This window comes from Hemitrygon akajei, chromosome 4 (assembly GCF_048418815.1).
Source record: "Hemitrygon akajei chromosome 4, sHemAka1.3, whole genome shotgun sequence".
Classification (NCBI taxonomy): Eukaryota; Metazoa; Chordata; class Chondrichthyes; order Myliobatiformes; family Dasyatidae; genus Hemitrygon; species Hemitrygon akajei.
Window position 1 is genome coordinate 41,935,710 of NC_133127.1, and position 18,936 is coordinate 41,954,645.

Here is an 18,936-nt window from a genome sequence, read left to right on the forward strand (position 1 = left end):
TCCAGTAGCCTTAATTCTGTGCATGGGAATGAGTATTAGTAGACAATCAAAATTTTAAACTGCTACAGAAGAACAGCAATAAGAACCAACTAAATTTCAGAAGGGAACATTTCCTAGTAGTGTGATATACTTAAACTCATAGAATTCTGCAAACTTTAAATACAAATAAGAACCAAACTTTGAATTAAGCAAGCAAAACCCCTTATTTTCATGAGATAATTGAAATAATTTTTGCTTGTAAGTTTATTCATATAAGAGAATTATCAATTCTGCATACAGACTCTCAAGCTGCTTATTTATTATTTAAACACAATAGATCTAGCCTAAAGGAATGTGGTCATTTCAGGAGAGAGGAGAGAAATTTTTGTATAACCAGGAGTCCTAAGATTAAGAACATCTCAGCTTTTAGAACAGCTGATACCAGTGGTGTAAGAAACTAATGATGTAGATAAACTGAAGTATGTTAGCAAAATGAAGCATCAATTCAATTTCTCATCACATGATATTCAGGGGACTATTGACAGTATATGTATATATACTGTGTGTCAGCTATGACGTCAACATTTAAGAAAATTGGTAAACGTTCTTCTTTTCAATAACTATATTCTTTACCACACTCTTAATGCCTGACCTAACTGGACTTGGATCTCATTAGTATTCCCAGCAATGGTAATTGGTCAAATGGTAAATAGCAGGCATTCTTATAATTTTGCACTTTGGGGATGAAAAACTGGGCCAAGGTCAGGGTCATGTTGTGCTATTACTGGAGGAATACTATGATATAAACTCTTATCTTATCCCTCCCTCTTGATAACTTCTAGACCATAGATATTGAAGTGTTGTCATTAGATTGCTGTGAAACTGTTAGGAACTGGTTTTTCAGCTGCTTACTAACTAAGCTCATTCCTTAGGAAGATAAACAAAGGCAGGTTAAAGAATTCTTTCTTCGCTGAGTAAGGAAAAAAAATGTTTTGCAGTTTAGGGCTTCTTTCTAAAGCAAAACACACAAATAAAACTAAGCCAGTGTATAAAACTCAGAATATTGACTATGAAAAAATTGCCCAGCAGGGCATAAATGCCAGAAACATCTTAAAAATTGCCACAGTAATTTAAAAAATGTATCACAACTTTTACAAGTACAATATTTTGATTTCTCCTGAGACTACTTAAGACAATTAAAATATCCAAACAGATGTTGGGGGAGGGGGTAAGAATCACATTTTTAACGGCAAAATGTACCTTCAAATCTTCCCAAATTAAGACTCACAAATTATTTTAAACAGTGTTCTATGTGTTTAAGTTAATATTTATTTTATCATTATTATAACAATGAGAAAATAGAGCACACCATTATTAATGGACAAAACTTGCACATTCCCTGGTATCATCACATCTAAAAATATAGAAATTAGTAAATTGTCAGTTGTGACATGCTGTTTCTTCACAGGCTCCAATGCTGCTCCTTTTTTGTGTGAGCAATGAAGTATTTCAGCATCCAAACCCTGAAAACCTAATGCTCTACTGAATGAAAAGTAATAGGTTTTTAAAAGTTATGATTATCCTTGAGCAATTTTTAAATGCGTGGAGAATTATTCACTCAAAAATGATTTTTTTTAAAAAGTTGATTATTTCAACTATTTAATTCTTACAGTTTCTTCCCAATCTTTATTGTGCTTTCTTCAAACTGACTTGTTTTTAAGTCCTCGTTTTCCTCATGTTTTCTTTTTAAGTCAAGCTCTTTACTTCCTGACTTAGTGAAAATTCTTTAATCTGATTGGCTGATCAATCAATGACAACCCAACTCTGTTGTCTGCCATAGATTCAGTATAATGCACCCAGTCTTCAGGTCAAATTGAGATAAGAAGCCTGTATCTGTTCAATCCAAGGGCAACATTTTCTCAGTAAAGTAGCAAGTATTACCTCTTTACCACTGACCACATTGGCAACAAAATCCATTGCCTCATATCCTCCAGGTGGAATGAGTAACTTATATGGGATTATTTGTTGATTTAAAAAAACAATGCATGGAAAACAGGGTCAGACTGCAAACAGGCTTGACAAAATGAACTTATTCATAATCTTAAACACAACAATAAATCAATGTCTTCAGATAACTTTAAAATAAAGGGTACTCGTCAATATTGCAATAACAAAGCAGAGATGGTATTTGAATCTCAGACACCATTTCCCAAACCACAACAACACACACAAAATGCTGGAGGAACTCAGCGAATCAGACTGCATCTATGGAAATAAATAAACAGTAGATGTTTCAAGCTGAGACCCTTCATCGGGACTGGAAAGGAAGGGGAAAGACATCAGAATAAAAAGGTAGTGGGGGGGGGGGAGCAGAAGGAGGACAAACTAGCAGGTGATAGGTGAAGCATGGGGGGGTGGGGGGGAGAAGAGGGAGGCAAAGGACCAATTAGATCTCTCTATACTGTAACATTCATTTCAATTTAGTCAAAACAGAGCTGGTTAAATCAGAAACTTTCAAAGATTGCATTCCTAATGCTGAAGCAGCCCAAATAAATAACACAAAACCATCTGGCAATCTGGCATGGAACAGAGAGTTTAGAAATTAACTCTTTGGTAGTTCCTTATTAACTTTGTTATCCATAGTCTCCCAGCCAAATGCAATAGATTCATAAAGTTATTTAATCTTTTATATTACCAGCAAAAACTCCTGGTGATGCCATGGCTTTATAATGGCATTTAAAGCAAACAACAACAACAACTGTAGTGTTTAGTCAGTTATTCAGAATCTGCACAAATCTGTATATAGCCAGAGCTTAAGAAAACTTCCACACCAGCAGTAAATTAGGAATTCCAGACAAGGTGTTGGCTACAACAATTTTCCAAATACCTGATATCTCCTGCATAAGTACTTATGAACGCGGAGGCACTCCATCTTTAGCACTGGCAATAAGATTTATCTTAATTAATTTTATAATCCTTGTTTAAATATTTTGCTGAACATTTGCAAATGTAAATAAAACTTAGGAAAGAATTCAGGTAGTTCTAATTGAAAACCTACTCGATTAGGTTTCTTCTTTTTTGTGGTGATGGAAATGGGGAGATCATCACTTTCATCAGAGCTGTTATTCTGGAATGCTTCCAGTTTCCTTTTCCGAGGAATGGCTGAAAAGATAAAGACAAGCTTTCAAATTGTTTGCTCCTTCTACAGCCTTGTTCATTATCTGTCCATAGATTATCATGTACTTTTTGCTAATGGGTGAATGCAAAACCAAGAACAAGTAATAATTTTTAGATATATTTTGAAGGACCCATTTTATAGCTCATTTCTTAAAAGTACACAAGACATAGTGGTGAGCAGCTTCTTCGATTTGCAGTTTTTAAAAGGACCACTCCCATTATGGACATTCTCTTCTCTAGGGCTCCTATTGGGCAGAAAATCCAAAAGCCTGAAAGATCACACCACCTAGCTCAAGGAGAGCTTCCACCCCAATGTAATAAACTAATGAGCAGATAGCTTGTACAACATAATGGATTCTTGATCTCACAATTTATCTTCAACGTGACCTTGCATGCCTGCATAACTGTAACACTATATTCTGCTTTCTGTAACTATTTTGTGCTCAATGTCCTGTTGCGATTAAATAATCCATATGGATTGCTTGCAGAACAACATTTTTCACTGCGCCTTGGTTCATGTGGCAATAATAAACCAATTTAACTTACCAACAATAAAGTTACTAAGTTTAATAAAACTGGTATGGAGACACCAATCCTCAAAAACAAAAAGTGGTGGATACAGCCCAGCCAACCACACAAAAGGCCTTCACTATCACTGAGCACATCTATAAGAAGTGCTGACATAAGAAAGCAACATTCTCGTCAAGGACCCTCACCATCCAGGCCATGCTCTCTTCTCACAGTTGCCACTAAGAAGTACAGCAGCTTTAGGTCCCACTCCACCAGTCTAAGGAACAGTTATTACCCACAACCACTGGGCTCCTGAACCACTGTGGATAACTTCACTCACTACAATATTGAACTAAACAGTAAATACAAGCCATGGATTCACTTTCAAGGACTCTATCACTCAAGTTCTCAGTATTATTTGTTTATTTACTTTTGTGTATTCACACAGTTTGTCTTCTTTTGCATATTGGCTGAATGTCACAGTGTGCAGCTTTACATTGATTCTATTGTATTTCTTTGTTCCACTGTAAATGTCTGCAAGAAAATGAATTCCAGAGCAGTACATGTTTACATATACATACTTCAATAATAACTTTACTTTTAACTAGTTCAACATTTTTAATTTCGATCAACTGTGCAGGTCTATACATTCTTTTAATGCAAAGTGACCATTACAGTACTGAGCAATTGTCTTTACAAAGATTATAAAAATACCATCTAGGTTTTGTGCAGGATCAGCAACTTGGGTTTCATTTAGTATCTAATATTTGTGAGGAAATAGGAGGACAGAAGCAAGATGCAGAATGAAAACAAATTGTCCCTACATTATACTTGTTATCAGTTACAAAATATATATTAAGACAACAGTTTACAAATTCAGTTTACAATGGCCAGATCATTTCAGGAAGGTTTCAACAAAATTTTGACATCATGCACACTATGGGAATGAAAAGGAGTGTAAACATGAACACATAACAAAATGTTAAAACTTTACCAACAGGATGGTACTTTCTTATCATGGTAAAAGTTCAGACTTTTATTCAATGAACAGTAAAACTGCAGACAATTAAGAGCAAAATGTATATGTCCTATAGGTGAGCAAAGGTGGATTTTTTTGAGAGTCCCATTTGTGATACAATTTCATATTTCAAGTGCCGATGGAAGTCATTGGTGCAGATGGAAGTCTTCATCGCGAAATGAAGGGAAAAATAGGTTTTACCTTTCCCCGAACAAAAAAAAATCTGTAGATGCTGGCAATCAAAGAAATACACACAAAATGCTGGAGGAGCTTGGCAGGCTTTCCACAGACATTGCCTGACCTACTGTGTTCCTCCAGCATTTGTGTGTATTACTTTTATTTCTCTCTTTTATGTAAACATGTGTATATACTATAGTGTTTGTACATTCTATTTTATTTTAACATATAGCTATAGTAAAAGGTTCATCAGGATAAGCTTAAGAATTTATCAGTTTAGACTTGGAAGTTAACTAGTATGTTAATTGAAGGAAGAATACAGCACCTTGTAAACCTATTCAGCCTCCAATCCTTTGTTCACAAAAATGAGTATTACAACCAAGCATTTTCATCAATTTAATTGCGAATTTTCATTTGTGAATCACATGCTCCTTTTTCACAGTAGAGGCCAAAAACAGAGAAAATTATAAAGAATGAAATACTAAAAAATCAAAAACTGAAATGTCAGCAGTTCAAAAGTATTCACCCCTCTTTGCTCAGTACTTAGTTGCACCACCTCTGGCAGTTACTACAGATAGCAGTCTCTTTGGATAAATCTCTATTAGCTTTACACATGATGGATCAAGATTTGCCTATTCCATTCAAAATTCCCCAAGCCGTGCCAGGTTAGTTAGGGAGTGGTGGTGGACAGCAATCTTGAGGTCTTGCCAGAGATCAGAATCAGAATCAGGTTTAATTTCACCAGATCACCAGTTAACAATATATGCAATAAAATTTGTTAACTTAACAATGCATGATAAATATAGAAAAATACATAAAAACTATATATATTTATTTTCCCCCACCTTTTCATGCAGGACTACACTAAGCTCAGATGCATGTTCAGTACCTTTGAGATGGTCATGCACCCTTTTCTAGATTTGTGCTTCCCTATTATTTGTCCTTTCCCTGACTTGTCCTGAATGCTTTTTTTTTTGTCTTCATTTTGATTTGGTCTGTTGAAAATTTACTGTACTGTTCGACCTTACAGACTGAGGGGTATTTATTGTTACAAATTCATTGAAACGGGTCATGCTGTAATTTTCTACATCAATAAATCAGGTGAGCTGATAAAATAATACAGTATATTGCATCTGAGGAAAGTTAGTGTGGAAATTACAAAGGAGATTAATATGTTTTCAGCCTCACAAATTTGGTTATAATTTTTAGTAAATTATTGCCAGACTTTGAAATTTTTCATTTGATTTGACATGATACACGATGTTTTGTAGATTAGCTCAAAAATCCTACTTCAATACATTTTAAATTTAGAAAATGAGACAATAAAATGTGACAATAGTTGTGGGGACTGAATACTTTTTCAAGGCTCTGTATCTTATATATGGTCAAGTTGATGAGAAGTTACAAAATAATGGTTGCAATTTACATCGGCTGCTTACTTATGAAGTATTCAAATTCCTGTCCTTTAAAATCTCAATCTCTTTAGCATTCATTCAATTACAGTTAGTCATCAACAAACAGCTTGTTTTTCGATCTTGTATTGATCAGGAAGCTCTAAACTCAATCTATTACTTAGTCAGTGTAATGGTATAAGATAATTTTTGTTATCAGAGTTGACCTGTGACTGAGCAATTGCCCACATTGTGAACATTTTTAAACTTTGCAGTCTCAGAAAGTATAGATTTCATCACTTCTTAAGTTTATTGAAAAGTGACAATAATAAACCATAATCTATACAACAGAAAAATCCCAGATAGATCACAGCAATATCAACCAAGAACACAGCCACATAAGGAAATAAAAATTGTAGAAGGTGAGCAATTGCTCAAGTACATCCTGTTCTCAAAGGACAGGGCAAATCCAATATTACTACAACCCAATCAATTTGCACTGTATCATCTGAAAATCATTGAAGATAAAATCTGCATCACTATCCAGCGATTCTTACTAAAAAAAATAAGCTGCATTAGCAGTACCCTGTATGGGTTTGCCAGCAAAACCTAGCTCCAGAGTTTTCAAAGCCTTTGTCTGAGCAAAGGATAAATTGGTGAGGTGAGTCATTGCCTTGACATCAAGCTAATTTTTGTATGTGGCATCATGAAGCCCTGATTAAATTAATTTGAATAGGCATCAAAGGCTGAACATTCCAGTGACTGGAGCCATGCCATGCACAAAATAAAAATATGGTTGTTGAAATTCAATCATCCTAAACTCAGGATGTCAATTATCTTCTTTGCATTGTAAGGTCAGAATTGTGGATATTGCTGATTGCCCAAATTGGCTACAGGTGCCTGTGTTGTAACTGTCCTGCAACCGTTTGGAAAGAATAACTATAACCTTGGATGTAACTGATGCTCTCAACCCTTTCTTAATATCATATAGGGCAAATCAAATAAGCTGAAGTAATGTTGTGATCAGATATAATCAAAGGCTGACTTGAACTAAACCTGACATTCAACTGCCCTGCATCTTCCACTCCTAGCAGAGCACTTTTTTTGTTCTTCATTCCAAGACATAGTCAGTACAGTTCAGCACAGCAACGTTACGAGCTGGACTAGCTTAATTCTTTTGATGACATAAATATGATCAGTCAGGCACTGCTGGGTTTCATCAGATCAAGTTAGTTATCAAGACTCCAAACTGAAGGCTGCATTCTACGGTAGTAGTGAGCTCACTTGCCACACCATCAGGTTCAGGAACAGGTATAACCTACAATCATCAGGCTCCTGAACAAGCATGGATAACTTCACTACTATTCTGAACTGATTCTACAACCTATAAACTCACTTTCAAGAACTCTTTACAACTCATGCTCTCAATTTTGTTTGGATAGTCTGTTTTCTTTTGCACATTGGCTGTTTGACAGCTTTTGTGGGCTTATATATAGTTTCACATAAAATTCTATTGTATTTCTTTTTTCCTGTGATTGCCTGCAAGAAAATGAATCTCAAGGCAGAATATGGTAATATATATGTAGTTTGATAAATTTTAGTTTGAACTTTGCCATGGTTGGATAGAGATTATCTGAACAGTCACCATAATTCCTGTATTCTTAAAGTGTCCTAATTGCATAATGAAGTCTCCATTCTGAAATTTGGCTCATCTTAAGCCAATGGAACAGAATTTTAGAAGTGAAGTACAAGATGCATAACTTTTACAATTGACCTATTTAGGCCACGTGGCAAGAGGACAAACTATTCTTATTCCTATTGTGCAAACTATTTAAAATGTGTCCCTCACACATATGGGGAGAAAGAAAAGCTGACTTTAATACAGACTGGTAGTACATCTAATAAACAGAAAAGTACTCTAATGCCAAACTCTGGGCCTTATCCACACATTTGACCCATGTAATCCACTATTTAAATTGCATAACAAGATTTCTACCTAAACCCATTACATCAGTTTTAGAGCACACGGATAAGCTTTCTCTGCAATAAACTACTTTAAATTCCTCAGTGGTTTAATACATTCAAAAGTTTATCTTTAAGTCTAAACAATTTACTGAAATATGAACAGCAAAAAATGTTCACAGCACACATAAAGGATGTTCTTTCCATATTAGTAAAGGAACCAAGAATTATTTGGAAAATCCGGGTCATGCAAGTTAGACTAAAAAACTTGCATTTCAAATAGAAATTTTTGCTTAGCAGGGGAAAAGACAGATGGGTGGAGCTGAGTTCACGGCCAGATCAGCCATGATCTTATTGAATGTCGGAGCACGCTTAATGGGCCAGATGGCCTACTCCTATTTCTTATGCGGTTACCCACAACAAAACAGAACCTTTATATTTCATGAGGAGTTCAATTTAGTAGCTAAAGGGTTGACAAGTTTACTGATTCCAGCTTTTAATTGCTGTCCTAATTATATTATGGTGTATCTCAGCACAACAATAGAAATAGCTGCTTACCCCCAAACCAACCAAAAGAAAACAGAAGCAATAATGAGGACTTTACTCGATCAACTCCTTAATAAAAGCTTTCGGAGTACGCTTAATACAATTGTTTCCTGTTAATTCAAAAGGAAGTCATTTTTTAAAAATATGGAATAAGGCTCATAACCTCTTAGTGCGAAGGCATACTACACAGTATTTCCCTCTCTGCTACTACAACTAAGTTTAACGGAGAATGACTGCCAGTACATTCATATAAAATGTAATGAAACACAAATGAACACACCAAGTTAAACTTGCCTATTTTTTCAGTTATAGTCCTTGTCAATACATACATCTACAAAAGCAAACTAGCTCTTTAAGTGAGCGCTACAGATGTAAGTTTACATTTGTACTAGCTAAAGCAGCTGTCATTTGGCACATGCTCTTTGAAAGCGTTTGTAAAAGTGGACATGCACAGCAATGCATGAACATGCTTAATGCAGATCACTATACATACAACAGGTCAATATTCTGTACTTTTAAATTTAACATATTACAAATTATAAAGCCACATTAAAGTTTTTTTGGCAAGATGTTAGTTACTATTTGCTGTAATTTTGTTAAGAGATCAAATTCATTACCTTTACTCTCTGAATGAGACAAAGGAGGGCAATTGTTTCAAAATATATTGCACAATGTTCAATATTTGACAAAGTTAACCGAAGGAAATTCTTTCAACTTTTAAGATCTTCAGCCAATTGAGTTATAAAAGGCATTAATCACATAGCACTAATTTAATTTCCACAGTATGAAAGCAGGTTGTTCTTTTGAAGTATGAGAAGTTAACTATTTAAATTTGAAAGTCTTCTCATGAATGCAAATATAATCAAAATAACAAACTAGAACACCCTTAACCTTTCATGGTTTCTACATCAACAAGACTAATTTTGTACAGAATGTCAAAAAAAGAACCCAGTGCAGAACAGGAAGTCAGATGCACCAAACTTTAATGTCTGTCCAAAGTAATTTGAGTTATGCCAAGCACACAACCAGTAGCTGCATATTGAATTCCTAGCTACCAGTCAGCTCTATTTAGTCCATATTTTATGGAATAGATTCAAACCAAATCACCTTTTTTGTACATTTTATTAACACATTTTATTTTAATATATAAGAAAGTGGCCTTACCTTCTTTAAATAAGATTAATCCTGAAGCGATAGCTCCATCTAATGTACTTGTTGATTCAATTACCTTAGTGAGGTGGAAAATAAGAGGGGGTGTTAAAATCCATCTTGCTGAAAACAGTGTATTCATTGTAATTTAATTCTAATTAATTTTAAACAGATTTAATTTTGAGACCTTCTCTTAATCCCAATGTTTATGCAGCAAGGAATATAACCATTCATACTTTGAAGGACCTAAAATTGATAATAGATCCATACTGAGTGAGATCACTTATGTAGGGCTAAGTCAACTTCTGGATTCCTCCTTCTGGTCTAAACTTACTAGAATTGATTACATAATCAAAATTAAACAAACCCAGGATTTAAAAATTAATCTTAGTACTGTGTAAAGACTGGAATGTAATTTAAAAGTAATTCTTGCTCAAATATCTTTCAGGGAAAGAAATTTGCTATTCTTTCCCACTCTGGTTACTTCAACACCCAAACAATGTGATTGACTTTACTACTTCCTCACTTCAGGGAGGATTAAGATGCATAACAACTATAAGGATTTCCAGTGATGCCCAAACCCAATGAACAAATAAACAGAAGAATACAATATTCAGAAGTTTAGTGTTTGGGGTGTGGAATTCTTCACAGTTGAGCAAATGTTGACATTTAACCAGAAATGCTCATGCTCTTAATATCGATCACGTCAGGTAATTCCCTTAACTGTCTACAGAACCATGTCTGAGTGAGTTAATCATACCAGATACAAGTATCTGGGAGTACAGTTAGACGAGAAGCTAGACTGGACTGCCAACACAGATGCCTTGTGCAGGAAGGCACAGAGTCGACTGTACTTCCTAAGAAGGTTGGCGTCATTCAATGTCTGTAGTGAGATGCTGAAGATGTTCTATAGGTCAGTTGTGGAGAGCGCCCTCTTCTTTGTGGTGGCATGTTGGGGAGGAAGCATTAAGAAGAGGGACGCCTCACGTCTTAATAAGCTGGTAAGGAAGGCGGGCTCTGTCGTGGGCAAAGTACTGGAGGGTTTAACATCGGTAGCTGAGCGAAGGGCGCTGAGTAGGCTACGGTCAATTATGGATAACTCTGAACATCCTCTACATAGCACCATCCAGAGACAGAGAAGCAGTTTCAGCGACAGGTTACTATCGATGCAATGCTCCTCAGACAGGATGAAGAGGTCAATACTCCCCAATGCCATTAGGCTTTACAATTCTACCGCCAGGACTTAAGAACTTTTTAAAAGCTATTATTAATGCTTTTTGAGATAGTGATTTAGATGCATATCATATTTTTTTACTGAGTTAAGTATTGTATGTAATTAGTTTTGCTACAACAAGTGTATGGGACATTGGAAAAAAAAGTTGAATTTCCCCATGGGGATGAATAAAGTATCTATCTATCTAAAAGGAAAATGGCAAACAAAATGAGAAAATTGAAACTCTAAATTAATAAAGTAAAAATTGTATTATTTTACATTGCTTTCCCATCATTATTCATTTTGCACCATTTTGCGATTTATAGTAATTTTATGTCTTTGCTCCGTACTGCTACTTTCATGTCACAAGGCAGTTAATAATCCTGATTCTAATTCTCAATTAAAATGTTTAATGACTATACCAACCATAATTTGTCACTGCTTCTTTGTGAAATAAGACAAGCTTTAGATTAATTAGAGCTTGCATTTATATATCCATGATAAACAAACCCTATTTCCATGCATTTTTTATCAAGTAAATCATGAAGGCATCGCCAGTTTTAAGAAATAAACCTTGATGTGTAGAAGGTTACACTAGCTGCAGTATCACAGTTCCCTCCAACTCAGACTCCTGGTGCTGCCCTAAACCAGTCTCCCAGCTCCCAACTTAATTCTTCCTGCAGTAAGGAATAAAAATATTAGGCAATATCTTCCTGCCTTACTGAAGAGTAGCACATCAGCATAGAGAACTGGACTACTGTCAGTTGATCTGCGGAATTGTATCTCAGCTAGAAGGAGCAATTCAAAATAGAATAGATTTTGTTTGTCCAAAAGGCTCATAATCCATCCGCCGTGGAGGTAAGAGTTTTACCGCATGTAGTTCCTTAGTGAACAATAATCAGCATGGAGGAAGTGGAGATGGCAGAAAATCTAAGGTCTAGTCGGCAAAGCAAGGAATTGGGACATGACAGATTTGGTTCAAATCCCTAACTTGGTATGATCAGCTGCCTTCTCTCCTGCCATGCTTTCCAAGAGCACTCCCTCCATGTAACTTCTCAGCACTCAGAGGCAAAATGTTTTAATTTTGCACCACTCAAAAATATCTGCCTTGCATTTTTATTGAAAGTCCAAATCTATTTTGACAAGGTTCCACACGGCAGGCTTATTCAGAAAGTCAGAAGGCATGGGATCCAGAGAAGTTTGGCCAGATGGATTCAGAATTGGCTTGCCTGCAGAAAGCAGAGGGTCGTGGTGGAGGGAGCACATTCGGATTGGAGGGTTGTGGCTAGTGGTGTCCCAAAAGGATCAGGTCTGGGACCTCTACTTTTCGTGATTTTTATTAACAACCTGGATGTGGGGGTAGAAGGGTGGGTTGGCAAGTTTGCAGACAACACAAAGGTCAGTGGTGTTGTGGATAGTGCAGAGGATTGTCGAAGATTGCAGAGACATTGATAGGATGCAGAAGTGGGCTGAGAAATGGCAGATGGAGTTCAACCCGGAGAAGTGTGAGGTGGTACACTTTTGAAGGCCAAACTCCAAGGCAGAGTACAAAGTAAATGGCAGGATACTTGGTAGTGTGGAGGAGCAGAGGGATCTGGGGGGTACATGTGCACAGATCCCTGAAAGTTGCCTCATGGGTAGATAGGGTAGTGAAGAAAGATTATGGGGTGTTAGCTTTCATAAGTCGAGGGATTGAGTTTAAGGGTTGTGAGGTAGTGATGCAGCTCTATAAAACTCTGGTTGGGCCACACTTGGAGTACTGTGTCCAGTTCTGGTCGCCTCACTATAGGAAGGATGTGGAAGCATTGGAAAGGGTACAGAGGAGATTAACCAAGATGCTGCTTGGTTTAGAGAGTATGCATTATCATCAGAGATTAAGGGAGCTAGGGCTTTACTCTTTGGAGAGAAGAAGGATGAGAGGAGACATGATAGAGGTATACAAGATATTAAGAGGAATAGATAGACTGGACAGCCAGCGCCTATTCCCCAGGACACCACTGCTCAATACAAGACGACATGGCTTTAAGGTAAGGGGTGGAAAGTTCAATGGGGATATTAGAGGAAGGTTTTTACTCAGAGAGTGTTGGTGCGTGGAATGCACTGCCTGAGTCAGTGGTGGAGGCAGATACACTAGTGAAATTTACGAGACTACTAGACAGGTATATGGAGGAATTTAAGGTGGGGAGTCATATGGGAAGCAGGGTTTAAGGGTCGGCACAACATTGTGGGCCGAAGGGCCTATACTGTGCTCTACTATTCTATGTTCTATGTTAAGTTGTTAGTATTTGGAAAACTATGATTTTCTCTTGCCAAATATCAGCCTTGTTGCAAAATTTAAAATATGTACCTGCTCTCATGTGCCTCAAACTTGCACTTATTTTCTTTTTGCAGAAATGTTAACTTTACCATTAACATCTTAATATACTGATTGCTTGCAAAGATCTATCACTTCATACTCCTCTACAATGGCTACACCTACCATACCTCTCATTTATCAACTAATGCTCTCCCCACACTTTCCAAGTGCCAATTTGCTAAGACTTTTCCCCCATTCTTTAGACCATTAATTCATAGCATTGCTTGCTAGTTATAACTATTCATTACAAAAATATAGTGGCACTACTATGAAAAATGCTTTTCTGGGTCACCTTGGGGGATAGTTAATATTCAGTTATGGGGCTGCAATCATGTACTCACCCAAATGTGTCATTGTATCCTCAAATTATCAGAACCAGTTGGAATCTCACAAGCTGATCATGGCTCTTAATATCTCAGTAACTCAGTTTTAAACCCAGCTCTTCTCTCCACAGACTAAAGAAATATTTTTATTGCTACAGAAAAATCACCTCCTATACTTGTGTTGAGTAATCCATAGTTAAAGTTCAACCCTTTAGCAATTCTAAAATAGTGACAGTCCAGGTTTCCTCATATTATGCTGCACCACAAACCTTGAAATTAAAAAAAGGTGCTGTTTCCATGCATTTGACTATCAATCTGTGAAAATTACTTTCTCTCCATACAAGCACATGTAAGACAGTAACCTCTCAGACTGGCCACTCTACATATTATAAAGGAAGCTGGACTAAGTCTTGACTGCACTTTGTTAAACCAGCAAACCTCTGGATAACAAGATGCTTTCTTTTCCTCCCTTAACTCTCAGAAACCATTATGCTAGTTAATGCCAGCACAAACCAAGGATCAAAACTTGTATTATTCCTAATGTATGAGTTCAATTACCTGAGCACATCAGTAAAACAGTTGGATTTTTAGTTTCACAGTTTCTTGATTTTAAAAATTATATAAATCTACTTACTTGCATTAGCTCATCAGCAGTTCTATTAGGAAATACTTCCGTCAGTTTTTCTAATTTTGTATCTGTACTGATCTCCGAATCATTGTTAAAATGAGATGAGTTGCTGCAGTTTAAGGATGACCCATTTGCTTCTGGCAAAACATTTTCAGACGGAAAGTCAACAGCACCATTTCTGTAAGTTAAATGGTGTACATAAGTGAATAAACTTTATACAGGTCTGTACAAATAACGATAAAGAAACACAGAGGCTCTCCATTATCATACATCAACTCAATTTTCCTGCCCTACCTTCCAAAGTTTTACTTCTCTTCGTACTATACAACAGGTCTCAATCTGAAATGCACTCAATGAACAAACAGCCTACTGGTGCAGAAAGTCAGACATACAAATAAACATGTTTCTAAAATCAGTAAGTTTTTTTTTGGAAATGGTGAAAATGAGTCAATATGAATTATTACTGAGTTTAATCTGGTAGAATACCTGTCCCTGGCATGCGGATGTACCTCAGAACTTCAAAAGGAGGGGAATGGTAATTTTGAATAGGGATACTAGCAGACAGCTAATCTATCCCTAACCCATTGCCAACTATATCTTGCAGTGTTTCAGAGCTAGTCTCTTTGTCAAGTCGATGGATGGAAACCAATGTATAAATCATTTACAGTACAGTAAAATGAATACTTTCTAACCTCTCAACGAGCATAATTCAGTAAACAGTTTCACAAAATACTTTGAGGAGAGATTGAATCACCTAGGACTGTATTCACTAGGATTCAGAAGGTTGAGAGGAGATTTTATAGAAATATATAAAATTATGAAAGGGATAGATAAGAGGCAAGAAAGTTGTTTCCACTGGTACTAAGGGACATAGCCTCAAGATTCAGAGGAGTAAATTTAGGACAGAGATGAGGAGGAACTGCTTTTCCCAAAGAGTGGTGAATCTGTGGAATTCTCTGCCCAATGAAGCAGTGGAAGCTACCTCAGTAAATATATTTAAGATATGGTTGGATAAATGTTTGCATAGTTGGGGAATTAAGGGTTATGGGGAAAAGGCAGGTAGGAGGAAATGAGCCCATGGTCACATCAGCCATGATCTTATTGAATGGTGGAGCAGGATCAACAGGCCAGATGGCCAACTCTTGCTCCTATTTCTTATGTTCTTAACCTAGAGTTACACAATCCATAAGAAGTCAGCATCAACCCCACTTTTATAATCTTACATTTTACTAAAATCTCTTCTATAGACAAAAAAGCTCCAATTAAGCACAGCATAACTTTTTTTTGTAAATCAACCAACTGAAGTACCCATAACTACTGAGTGACCATTCACTGAACTGCCTTAAAGGAAAGTACGTGGGGTTCCAGGCATGATTCAACCAATGTCCGGTACAATGTTAGGAATACTTTCTATTCCTTTTGTATTTTGGTATTAGAAGGCATTGCGTTTTAACCAGTGCAAAATGGCTAATTTTTCAGATCGCTGCTTTGGTAATTCTTTCTCTCCTCTGCGTCCAGCTGTATACTAGTCTGTACGTTTTAGTATGACAATAGCCAACATTGAGCAAACACTCCAGAGTCAACTCATCACATGCTCACAACAAACTCACTGTAAAAAGTAAATCCCTGTTGTTAAATGTCTTCAGAAAGTTGAGATTCTTGGCCTGCTTCACAACTTTTAATCATGTAATAATTAAGTAAACAGAGAGGAAAAGGAATACATTTTCCACATATCGTCTTTTACGTCTCTCAGACCTCATCAGTATATTTATTATATCACTCAAGATATGTATAATTTATATTATTTTACCTTAAGTTTGTAAGAGTGTCCTCTTTGTGATACAAACCTTAACAAGGAACAATATGAAGTCAACAGGACAAAGAAAAAAAACTCCAATTGCTGGAATCATACCTTTCACACAACTTATTTCATTCTTAACAACTTAAATTTATTTATTTCACCCATGTTGCACAAAGCATGTCATTCAGTGGCCGACCCAGGACAGAAATGCTTTGGTAGCTTTAAAAATACAGGGAAAGAAAACCATAAGGATGTTTAATGCTGCTTAAAATGCACAAGTCAATAAAAATTGTAAAGGTTGATGAAATTTTTAAACCCCCAAAACTGAAACATACAACTGTGATTCACAAAGAGTAATATGTATTTAAAATACTGAAAATCTGATAGAGCAGTAAAAACCCAAAATGAAACACAAGATGATAAAATTGAAATTTGTTAAATTTACCATAAATTGGTAATCACCCTATAACACTAATACAAATTTCAGGCAAATATGCAAACCAAATAATGATACAACGTATGTTATTTACTTATAAAAATATTCCTTACATTTTTTCAATGCAATCCTTTGGCCTTCCACTCACTTCTGAATAGGATGAACTGTTCTTAATGGGCTCTTCATTTTCAGAATCAGAGTCTAGAAAAAGAACTCCTTTTCCATTTCTCTTGAAATGTGATACAACATTCTTCTGGTTTCTTTCTGGTGTCTCTGGTATAGTCGTCACTAAACAAATTTAAAGAAAAGAAAATATTTTTAAAGCTACTTAAAAGATGTGTTAATGTTTATGCTAACTAATTATCATCTAGTCTAATCCCATTCATCAGCAAAGCAATGGAGGTATTGACCATTCTATCAAGCTGCACCTACTCACTCATCAACAATCCATTCACTGATACCTTCTTGGCATTTTCCAAGGATCACTCTGTGCTAGACCTTATCATGGCTTAAAGCAAACAAGAACTTGAGGCAGAGTAACAGCCCATGACATCAAGACAGCATTTGACCAAGAGTGGCATTCAGGAATAATATGAAGTCAACAGGCTAAAGAGGGGGAAAAAAAATCTCCATTTGATGGAGATATATACCTTTCACAATAGAAGAGTGGTTGCTGAGACTTCATCATCACAGCCCTAGGGCATCAATGCAACAGTTTCCCAGCCCAGAGGTGCAAGCCCAACTACTGACAGCTGCTACATTAATGACTTCATTTCATAAAGACAGAGATGGGATGCTTGCTAATTTATGGAATAATGTTTAATTCCATTTGCTATTCTTCAGCGAATGTAACAATCAGAATCCGGTGTGTCATACGTAATGGAATTTGTTGTTTTGCAGCAGCAGCACGGTGCAATATAGAATACTTACTATAAATTAAATATGTAGTATATATAAAAAAAGAAAATTAAATAAGTAGTGCAAAAAGAGAGTGGAAAAAATAGTGAGCAATGTTCATGAGTTTATTGTCTGTTCAGAAATCTGATGGCGGAGGGGAAGAAGTTGCTCCTCAAACATTGAGTGCCTGCCTTCAGGGTCCTATACGCCCTCTTTAATGGTAGCAAAAAGAGAGCATGTCCTGGGTGGTGGGGGTCCTTAATTATGGATGCCGCCTTTTTGAAGCATTGCCTTTTGAAGCTGTTCTGGATGCTGGGGAGGCTGGTGCCCATGATGAAGCTGGGTGAGTTTACAATTTCCTGCAGCTTTTTCCAATCACTAGACCATTAAACATAGAAGAATTAGGCTATTCAGCCCATCGAGCCTGCTCCATCATGGCTGATCCTAGATCCCACTTAACCCCATACACCTGCCTTCTCGCTATATCCTTTGATGCCCTGATTGATCAGGAAACGATCAACTTCTGCCTTAAATATACACATGAACTTGGCCTCCAACCATAGTCTGTGGCAGAGCATTCCACAGATTCACTACTTTGATGAAAAAATTCCTCCTTGCCTGTTCTAAAAAATCAGCCCTCAATTTTGAGGCTGTGCCCTCTAGTTCTGGATACCCCCACTATAGGAAACAGCTCCTCCACATCCACCCTATCTATTCCTTTCAACAATTGGTAGGTTTCAATGAGATCCCCACGCATTTTTCTAAATTCCAGTGAGTACAGGCCCAAAGCTGCCAAATACTCCTCAAATGTTAACTGCTTCGTTCCCAGAATCATCCTTGTGAATTTCCTCTGGACGCTCTTCGATGGCAAAACATTCTTTCTGAGATATAGGACCCAAAACTGCTGACAATACTCCAAGTACAGCTGGACTGGTGTCTTTAAAAAAGCTCAGCATTTGCCTTTGTAACCCTCGGTCCTAAGCTAGCAGCTTAATCTTGGGGAAGACAATCCCCAGTCCGGCCAAACTTGAGAAATCTTGTTTGGGTAGATGCTGCGTAATGTGTTCCCGTTACAAATCAGTACCACAAAATAACAAACAGTACACAATATGTGATTACACAATTGAGCTTTATAATTCTTACAACACACACAAAATGCTGGTGGAACACAGCAGGCCAGGCAGCATCTATAAGGAGAAGCACTGTCAACATTTTGGGCCAAGACCCTTCGTCAGGACTAACTGAAAGAAAAGATACTAAGAGATTTGAGAGTAGTGGGGGGAGGGAGAAATGTGAAATGATAGGAGAAGACTGGAGGGGGTGGGATGAAGCTAAGAGCTAGAAAGGTGATTGGCAAAAGTGATACAGAGCTG

The 18,936-nt window shown here is 36.8% G+C and overlaps 1 protein-coding gene across 4 annotated transcripts in view; it reads right to left on the reverse strand.

Annotated features, from left to right (window-relative positions):
• Positions 1–18,936, reverse strand: part of LOC140726279 (SWI/SNF-related matrix-associated actin-dependent regulator of chromatin subfamily A containing DEAD/H box 1-like) — a 64,745-nt gene that overhangs the window by 36,989 nt on the left and 8,820 nt on the right. For all 4 annotated transcript variants that reach the window (XM_073042455.1, XM_073042453.1, XM_073042454.1 and 1 more), the window contains exons 2-5: positions 16,780–16,954; positions 14,436–14,607; positions 9,925–9,988; positions 3,038–3,141 (exon numbers count right to left, since the gene is read on the reverse strand). In XM_073042455.1, coding sequence (XP_072898556.1) covers positions 3,038–3,141; positions 9,925–9,988; positions 14,436–14,607; positions 16,780–16,954 — 515 coding nt within the window. The remainder of the gene's footprint in view (positions 1–3,037; positions 3,142–9,924; positions 9,989–14,435; positions 14,608–16,779; positions 16,955–18,936) is intronic.